The sequence below is a fragment of the Ictalurus furcatus genome, chromosome 20, assembly GCF_023375685.1.
Source record: "Ictalurus furcatus strain D&B chromosome 20, Billie_1.0, whole genome shotgun sequence".
NCBI lineage: Eukaryota > Metazoa > Chordata > Actinopteri > Siluriformes > Ictaluridae > Ictalurus > Ictalurus furcatus.
This window is the reverse complement of record NC_071274.1, coordinates 4520724-4531128: the sequence shown is the minus strand read 5'-3', so window position 1 is coordinate 4531128 and position 10405 is coordinate 4520724. Positions and strand designations below refer to the sequence as shown.

The 10405-nt window shown below is 40.5% G+C and overlaps 1 protein-coding gene across 1 annotated transcript; it reads left to right on the top strand.

The window, feature by feature from the left end:
* The first annotated feature begins 291 nt into the window (after positions 1 to 291).
* On the top strand, positions 292 to 9737 carry LOC128624453 (galanin receptor type 1-like). The gene is made up of 3 exons (XM_053652117.1): positions 292 to 1043; positions 1260 to 1325; positions 9135 to 9737. The coding sequence occupies exons 1-3, from the start codon at positions 327 to 329 to the stop codon at positions 9450 to 9452; spliced, it is 1101 nt and encodes a 366-aa protein (XP_053508092.1). The 5' UTR covers positions 292 to 326; the 3' UTR covers positions 9453 to 9737.
* Positions 9738 to 10405: the final 668 nt, after the last annotated feature.

The following is a 10405-nucleotide window of genomic DNA, read 5'->3' as shown; positions in this document are numbered from 1 at the left end:
TCAGGTCTCTCCGAAGCGCACTGATCTGCTCCCCATCAGACCACGAGACACTTAGTCTTAGATTAGATATGTTAAAACAGTTGTTCTTTTTTCAGTTACTGGATTAAGAGAAGACCTCAGATGCTCAGGAGTGAATAGAGTGTGAATGTGTATGTGCGTGTGTGTGCGTGTGTGAGAGAGAGTGAGTGCGCGCGCGCGTGTGTGAGTTTCATCCACTGAGACTTTCTGGAGTCGAAATGAGCACATAACCAGCATCAGCGCGCACAGAGAGTCATTTGGGAACTGCGCGCGGAGAGTGTGTGAGAGTGTAAACGCCTACGAGTTTCATGCAGTGTTTGTGGGACAAAGTGGACTTTATGGACCTAAAGGAAGGGATGAACCGGTCTGGTGTGAGCGACCCGAACGTGGGATGGTGTGAGAACGGCACGGAGGAGGTGGCGACACCGGGGAAGCTGGCGCTCGGCATCGAGGCGGACAACGTGGTCGCCCTGCTCGCGTTCGCGCTCATCTTTGCTCTGGGTGTCCTGGGCAACTCGGTGGTGATCGCGGTGCTGGCGCGCAGACGTCCCGGAGCGCCGCGCGGCACCACCAACATCTTCATCCTGAACCTGAGCGTGGCCGACCTGTCCTACCTGCTCTTCTGCGTGCCCTTCCAGGCCACCGTGTACGTGTTGCCCACCTGGGTTCTAGGCGCGTTCCTCTGCAAGTTTACGCACTACTTCTTCACTGTCTCCATGCTCGTGAGCATATTCACGCTCTCCGCCATGTCCGTGGATCGCTACGTTGCCATCGTGCACTCTCGCAGGTGCTCCGGGGTGCGCGTGGCTCGACACGCCGTGCGCGCCATCGCCGTGATCTGGGCGCTGTCGCTGGCCATGGCAGCCCCCGTGGCGCACTACCAGAACATCATCAAGCCCAAGGAGAACGACACGTACTGCTGGGAGCTGTGGCCGAGCGCGCGGGACAGGAAGATCTACGTGGTGTGCACGTTCGTGTTCGGCTACGTTCTGCCGCTGCTGCTCATCTCCTTCTGCTACGCCAGCGTGAGTGAACACAATAAAGACTACTAAATTATACTCAACAACAACAATAATAATAATAATAATAATAATAATAATACCTTCTTAAGAATAAGAATCTTCTCTTATCTATTCTCATTTGCTTTGTAGTTGATTAAAACATTATGGTATAAAAGATGTAAATGATTTTTGTATGTTTTTTGTTTGTTTGTTTGTTTGTTTGTTTGTTTGTTTTTACAGGTTTTAAACCACTTACACAAAAAGCTGAAGAACATGTCCAAAAAATCAGAGGCATCTAAGAGGAAGGTAAGACTTTTAAATGATCCTTTAAAGGTTTAATTATGTTCTTCAGCATCACAAATGGAACAGCAAATGGCACCATTAGGGCTGCATTTTCAGGTTTTAAGCCCCGAGAGGATTCTTCCAGCCTGGAGTACAGTAATTTTGGAAATAACATTCACAACCATCTCTAAAGCATGATGTTCTCATCACTACGTTTTGCACACATCGGGCTGTATTCCGAGTTCAATTACGCATGGAGGGGAGATTTAATACTGAAATTGGTATTCTGTCCTGAGATTTAAACCCATTCTTCTTCAACCCAGTCTTACAGAAGAAAAAAAAGCTGACGTGCGACTTATTTTTGCAGCACCCGCTATACACTGAATGTCTGAATCATACATTGCATAACAACGTGTCAAACTTTAACTAGAATGCTCTGTATGCTACGTTCATACGTGCAGCAATATATTATAACCAAGCCAACCTCTATCACTATGCGTCAGGTAAGCCTTCGTTACCAGCAACGTACTCCGTTTCCCAGAACACACCGCAGCCTATAAACACGGCCACCCTGGACTACAATTCCCACAGCACACGCACACCTGTCACTAATCACCACCACCACTATATACTGAACTCAGACTACACGTGCTCTTTGCAAAGTGAATGCTCAGTGTACACGTGCTTGGCTTTACCAAGCCTTGATTCTGTTTAGTGATATTCTGGTGTTTGATCTCGTTCTGCTCCCTGGTCCTGTGTGTTTTGAATAGTCCACGTTCCAGTTGTTTGCTGATCACCTGACCTCTGCCTGGTCTTCTGACTCACGTTCACCAGTATCCTTTAAATAAACAGCTAAACTGCATTTGCATCTGCTTCAGCATCTCCTTCGTGACGCAATCATCCATCCATCCATTTTCCATTCCACTTATCCTAAACGTCCCAGGGAACTTGGAGCAGACGGGGTAAATGGTAAATGGTCTGCACTTATATAGCGCTTTTATTCAAAGTGCTTTACACTGTGTCTCATTCACCCATTCACACACACACTCACACACCAATGGTAGCAGAGCTGCCATGCAAGGCGCTAACTTGCCATCGGGAGCAACTTGAGGTTCAGTGTCTTGCCCTAGGACACTTCAGTATGGAGTCATGTTGGCTGGGAATCGAACCGCCAACCCTACGATTAGTGGACAACCCGCTCTACCACCTGAGACACAGCCACCCACTGGACAGGGTGCCAACCCATCGCAAGGCACAATCGCACATACATTCAACGCTATGGACAATTTTGAAATGCCAGACAGCCTACATCGCATGAGTTTGAACTGGGGGAGGAAACTGGAGTACTCCGAGGAAACCTTGCAACCTCCAGGCACACAGGGCAGAGCTGTGATTCGAACCCCCAACCCTGAAGGTGTGAGGTAAAATAATTTCAAAATGCAGATATCCTTTAGGCTACAGAGAATACAGAAGCATTTTGAAAATACCTACTATGCGTCGCATGTTGGCAATCTGCATATTCTGAACGAGCCCTGGAAATGGACTTAAGCAGGTGCGTAACCTGACTCTGAAAACAAATTTGGGTTTGGGTGTTTTGCATACAATAGAATAATTATATCCATCTATTAAAACATACACAATTGAGATGCGAGGTGATGTTCTCTTAGATGCACACCTGTATTATGTTGTACATCACTGAATTGGTCTAATACTATATAGCTAGTCTTTATTTATGACACCATGTGCAATAAGAGGACGTTTCAGGGCTTTGGTGAACAACATTTGGGCTTACTGTGTGTTTTAAATACTGCCTCATTAAAAATGTATTATATCATGTAGCATAATGTGATAGTCATGATTGTAAAATGTAACCGCAAGATAAAAAAAGTTACACCGGACACTAAAATCTCTTCAGAGGATTGAACCGCTTTAGTGTTTCCTCACTCCATAAATCAGTGTACAATAAACAGCACAGTGACTTTTTCTGACCAGAAAATAGAGTGAAAAGCACATAACTCGGACACTCGTATATTAGTTTTTGGGGAGCAATAAATCAACGAAGAATCCCAAGTTACTATAGTGCACAAAACAAAACAAGGTGGAGGTAAGTCCAGTGTGGTTAGGTATGTTTCAGCATCAGTCTTTTACTTGTACCAAAACAGAAATGATGCTTATACAAATGTGCTACCAGGGTTAAGCCCACCTGTATTTTAAAGATAAAAATACAGTCCCTTCCGAAACTATTGGAACGGCAAGGCCAATTCAGTTGTTTGTGCTATACACCAAAGACATTTGGGTTTGAGATCAAAAGATGGACATGAGATGAGAGTTTAGGATTACAGCTTTTATTTCCTGGTATTTACTTCTAGACGAGTTAAACAGCATAAAACATGGCACGTTTTGTATCAGTATTAGTACCCAATATTTAGGCAAGCAAATGTATAGGAACAGATAAGTCTTGAATTAAATTAAAGTAAATAGCACTTTATATTTGATGCATAACTGCATCAAGCCTGTGACTCAGTGACATCACCACACTGCTGGTTTCTTCTTTTGTGATGATTTTCCAGGTTTTAACCGCAGTCTGTTTCAGTTGTTGTTTGTTTCGGAGGGTGTCTCCCTTCAGTCTGCTCTTCAGGAGGTGAAATGCTGCTCAACTAGGTTAAGGTCAGATGATTGACTTGGCCAGTCTAAAACCGTCCACTTTTTCCCCCTGATGAAGTCCTTTGTTGAGTTGGCAGTGTGTTCTGGATCGCTGTCTTGTTGCATGATGAAGTTCCTGGATGTTGTTTCTCTTTAAATTGTCAGGCAAAATTTTCCTGTAAACCTCTGAATTCATTCTGCTGCTACCATTATGAGTTATATCATCAATAAAGATTAGTGAGCCTGTTCCAGAAGCAGCCGTGACACTGCCTCCACCGTGATTCAAAGATGAGCTTGTATGATCCTTGTATTGATCCTTTCTTTCTCCACACTTTGGCCTTTCCATCACTTTGATAGAGGTTAATCTGGGTTCCAGAACTTTTGTGGCTCATCTCTGTATTTCTTATCCTTTTCAACAACAAATGCAGTCTTCACAGGTGAAACTGAAGGCTAAAACCAAGAGCTATTAATTGTTCAAACAACCAGTCCAACAGGACACACCTGGGTAACAAGAAACACCTGTCAGTCACATGTTCCAATATTTTTGCTCATCTAAATATTGGGTGGTCTGATACAAAATGTGCAATGTTCTATGTAGTTTAACGCATCTACATATAAATACCAAAAAATAAAAGCTAAAATTCTAAACTCTCTATCCATATTCATCTTTTGATCTCAAACCCAAATGTCTTCAGTCTACAGCAAAAAAACTGAATTGACCTTGGCGTTCCAGTAGTTTCTGAGGACAGTATACATCATTACATCATTTCCTCCATAGAGGAATCAATCATTACAGACCTTTTATTTTTTCTTTTAAAAAAATGCATAGTAAGCTCAGTGCGTTTTCTGAAGCTTGACCATCTTCCATGTTGGTTTAACAGTCGGACTTAACGGACCGAACACGTCTTCCATGATACTAACAATAAACCGCTCACAGTAACATGATAAAGTGCTGTTCTGAGTGGTTAAATAAGATAATGACATGATATGATGAAGCATCCCTTTGGGTTTTGTTTATTTTTAAGGTGTGTGCTGGATTAATTTTGCTACAATGAGTCGTGTGCTGCCTCCGTGAGCCGAGTAAAGTGGAGTTTCGCTCTTATCAGTGTGACTGATGAAGGTTAAAAGCAGCGTTCAGATGAACATTACTCACTCCGTTCTCTGAGAACTGTGCCGTTAAATACAGCTGAGGAAACGGCACTATCGCTGCGGTTACGAAACTTCAGCTCCTATCTGACTTTATACACACACATACCTGTGTTAATAATAATAATAAAAAAAACCCCACCATAAACACCTGTCTTCTTTGTCACGTCATGATTCAAGCTAATTAAAATAAAATTAATGAACACACACACACACACACACACACACACAGGCCTCACTGATTTATCTACTTGTTTTGATGCTCATATTCCTCCCTTCTAACACAAATAGTATAAAAAAAAAAGTATTTCCTGATTAAGATTAAGTATTGTTTTTTTGACTTCATTGTTGTTTCAAGATATTTTATCATAATAACTCTCTAAGGTGTCTAAGATATAACTCTATAAGGTATTATTATATTGTTATAGAAATTAGAAATATTTCCTAATTTCAGCATTTCAAGATTTTATATTCTTTCGACTTAATATCTCATTATTTCATGACATGGCATTATTTCGACACGTTCACCGCACACATCCAGGGTCGGGGGTTTGATTCCCGTTGTGGCCCTGTATGTGCGGAGTTTGCATGTTCCCCCCGTGCTGCAGGGGTTTCCTCCGGGTACTCCAGTTTCCTCCCCCAGTCAAAAGACATGCATGGTAGGCTGATTGGCATGTCCAAAGTATCCATAGTGTATGAAAGGATGTGTGAGTGTGTATGTGATTGTGCCCTGCGATGGATTGGCACCCTGTCCAGGGAGTACCCCGCCTTGTCCCCGATGCTCCAGGTTTCCCCGTGACCCTGAAAAGGATAAAGCGGTATAGAAGATGGATGGATGGATTCATTCAAGATATGGTGTTATTTTTGAATTAATACACATGATTTCAAGATGTGTGTCATTATTTTAACGTAAAATCTCATTAGTTTGACTTAAGACATTGTTTCAAAAGCTATGTTGGTTTAAGATATTTTGACTTAATATCTCATTATTGTGACTGAACTCTTAATTTCTAGTTAATATCTCATAATTTCAAATTATTGTCTCATTATTCTGACTTCATGTCTATTAATAAGAAGAATTTCTTGAATATTGGCTTATCGTAAAAAAAAAAAAAAATCCTTATTCCGTCTGCTGTTTCGCAGATAGCAAGTAAACCAGACTTGCGTGGAATTAGGTTGACCAATATTGTGCGTATACTGAATGCCGAATGAATCCAATTAATTACTGTATTAATTTACTTACAGCAGGGGAAATATGTATTTTACGCATCAACATTTTTGTCAGTAAATATATTCCCTATGAGGCTATACGCATGAAATTTCCACCAGACATCAGTATTAACTCAAGAAATCCGGAAATATAAAGAATTGACAACATAAAAGTCCTTGAATAAAGTTATGTGTAATAAAGTGGAATGACACGGGAAAAAAGTATTGAACACTCTAACTGAAATTTATTTAATACTTAGTGGAGAAGACTTTGTTTGTAATGACAGCTTCAAGATGCTTCCTGTATGATGAAATTAATCGGCCGCAGTATTCAGGTGTGATTTTGGTCCATTCTTCTAAACATATTGTCTTTAAATCTTGTTCAGTTGGATTCAAGTCAGGTGATTGACTGGGCCAATCAAACGCCTTGATTTTTTTTCTCTGAAACCAATTGAGAGTTTCCTTTGCTGCATGCTTTGGATCGTTGTCCTGCTGGAAGGTCCACCCATGTCTCAGCTTCATCATCCTGGTGGATGGCAGCAGATTCTTCTCAAGAATCTTCTGGTAAAGGAACTCCATTCATCGTTCGTTTAATTATATGAAGTTGGAGCTCTTTCCAAGTGGTCCTTGGCTCTTGTGCTACACGTCTGATTATTCTTCTGACTCCCTGGTCAGAAATCTTGCGAGGAGCTCCTGTGCGTGGCCGGTTGATGACAGAGTGATGTTGTTTCCACTTGTGGATAATGGCCCCAATGGTGCTTACTGGAAGATCCAGAAGTTTTGAAATACATCTCTATCCGATTCCATCGATATGTTTTGCAACAACAAGGTTCTGAAGGTCTTGGGAGAACTCTTTGCTTTTACCCATCGTGAGACGTTTCTTGTGTGACACCTTGGTAACGAAAAGCCTTTTTATAGACCATCAATTTACTAACCCAGCTGATATTAATTTGCACAGATAGGGGGTATAATTACTTATGGATTTTAGATGGTTCCTTGCCTTACCTTGCCTTGGAGAACTGCTTTTTCTTAGCGTGTTCAATAATTATTTCCACTTGTATCATTCCACTTTATTACACATAACTTTATTTATGGACTTTAATGATGTGAATTCTTTATATTTCTGGATTTCTTGAGTTAATACTGATGTTGATGCATCCAATACTTATTTCCCCTACTGTAGATGAGTTTAGGCATGGTCAAGGTATTGAATTTGACATACTTGAAGTTAAATTTGAATGTATAAATGGCTCACAAAAACATCTTTTATGAGGCAACTAACTACCAACTATCTAGTGGAAATAGTTAATGTGTTTATTTAGCTTCATTCTACTAGGCACACCAATATAAATACAAAGTCACGTCTTTTATTTGTCACTTGCACAGCTGACACATGGAAACCTGCATACTGAAATTATTATGGTAGCTCCACTGAGAAATCCATATATTAACATATAACATTTAAACAAAATATACAAATGTATATGCAATATCAAGTCTGTGCAGGGTAATATGTATGTGTACTTTCAGGATGCAGTGTGCAATGTGCAAAGTGGTGTGCTAATAGGATGGCTGTGTAAATTATGCTATCATTGATTGTTTAAGAGCCTGACGGCTTCAGCCAGAGCTCTGACCTCCTCACTGTAATATAGTAATCACTTGTCCGGCTATAAAAGTATAGCAGCTTATTTTGGGATATATTTTTCCCATTGTTTTATCCTCCCCTCCGCTGACAATACACTAAACGAAAGCTAATCTCTGTGGATTTATTTATTTATTATTTTTTAAAATATAGGAAATATAAGACCTCACTATTCAAATTTTCCAGGTACTTTCCATGTCTCTAAAAATAATAATTTTTTTTGCTTTTTACGGAACACCTGGGAGCCCTGTTTTTATTTTGTTTTTTTGTTTTGTTTTCCGATTCTAATACCATCCAGCACCCGTGCACTTCATTAATCCAGACGCAAACAAAGCCATTTTTAAGCTAATTGCGTAGCTAATTTTGTGGTCAATAACCATAAATTACCATAATAACTCCATTTGTAGCGACTAATCATTCATTAAATTACATTTATTCAGATGCCTTCATCCATTTTATACGATTCAGTGACTTTGTTGTTCTGTGAAACCAAAAGCCTTGTTGACACTCTGAAAATACACAGTATTGTACCTTTTCATATTTCCATGGTAACCATGAAGGCTATAGTGAAAAAAATTAAATCAATTATGTTGTTTTTATGATATATTTATGGCATAATAATAAGATGCTTTTCTTATTATAACAAAATGCTTTTCACAAAAACGCATCATGAGATACTGAGGTTTTTTTTTTTCTTTTGTGGCGGCTTTCATACTAAACAACACAGGTTTGTTTTTTTTCTGGCTCTCAAGTGGTGTCACATGGCCATTAGCAAATTATAGCCTTTGATCCATAGCTATTAGGCAATCATATCCTTCTGTGATCTCTTGTGTATAGAAACCTGCAGAGTCTCCTGGAAGTTCTACTTGGAGGAAGCCCCCCCTCTCCCCCACCTAGTTGGTAACTGTTGTATGATATGGAAGAACTGGGTAGTTGATGGGAATTACCAATGGAAAAATTTGAAGAAAATGGGGTAAAAAATAAATTTTCTGAAATGTTTACAGTGTTCCTGTGGCTGCTAAATGAACTGCAACATTTTACCTGATTTCAATGGATGCCTTTGTGTTCATTCCACGCCTTGTTCCCCAAGCACAGGAAGGGTTTTTGGGTCCATCTTGATAGATCAGCACCAAGATGAAGACAGGAATTTTTGTATTGATTGTTAAATCTGTGTATGTGTGTTTTTTCCTCAGACGGCACAGACAGTGTTGGTGGTTGTGGTGGTGTTCTGCCTCTCCTGGCTTCCTCATCACATCGTCCATTTGTGGGTGGAGTTTGGCTCATTCCCTTTGAACCAAGCCTCTTTTACGTTCCGTGTCATTGCGCACTGCCTGGCCTACAGCAACTCTTCTGTGAACCCCATCATCTACGCTTTCCTCTCTGAAAATTTCCGGAAGGCATACAAGCAAGTGTTCAAGTGCCAGAGCAAAGGGGGATCTCCATCCAACAACATTAAGGGAGTTCGCAGCAAAGCTGAGATGCCGCCGATCACCAACTGTACCAGCGTTTAATGGATACTCACTGCATGTCAAAAGGAAAAAGAGCATTTTCTTTCTCAACATAATAAATCCTGACCTGGGCTAAGGACCATGAAAGACAATTAAACTACTATATGTATATAAATCCTCCCTTATGCAGTATGTACAGTATACAGTCTTTTGCCCTAATATTCGTGCCTGTCCTCACGTGATGTGATTTCCCCAGCCTGGTTTCCATGTCAATTTGCTTCTTGTAAAAACAAACATTTAGGGCATGAGAGGAAATTCTTGGTGGAGGAGTCAGGAACAAGTAGAAGGAAAGTGAGCATTGTGAAGGGCATTTTGGGATTTTGTGTGGACAGAAAATGGAGAAAAAAAAATGAGAACACTGAGATCTCTGAAGATCTGAAGCTTTGTCTTTATGATCTGTGTTGGAAATCCCTTCTGGTCTGAGGAAATATAATTAATGCAGTAGAGCAATTGTGCGCTTTTCAAATTCTCGTCATGGACATTAGGCATTGGCAGCTCTAACTCCTGCTTACTCTCTTCATCCAAACAGTCAATGTGTCCAATATTTCCATTAGAGATGCTCCACCATGTCTCCTATTGGAACAGGGAGAAAAGGGATGGATGGACACCTCTTTCTCTATCTCTCTCTCTCTCTCTCTAACTCTCGCTCTCTGACCTCTTTATTTATCTCCTCACAGAGCTTGATGAGGTTGTGTTAAGATGACCGGACTGGCTGTACTATTAAAAACAACACTGCCACTGTGATGCTTGGCCTCAAACTAAGGATACAGAGTTAATAATCAATAAAACACTCAATCCATTAAGAAAAAAAAAAACATAAACCAACAGTATAGTGTAGTATCAAACACAAACATGAGTCCAATGACAATCTAAATGAGGGTTCCAAAAGCCCCCAAAACCCCAGCTAAAAATCAGAGAAAACCAGAGGACGTGTGTATAAATGAGCCATGTTCTCT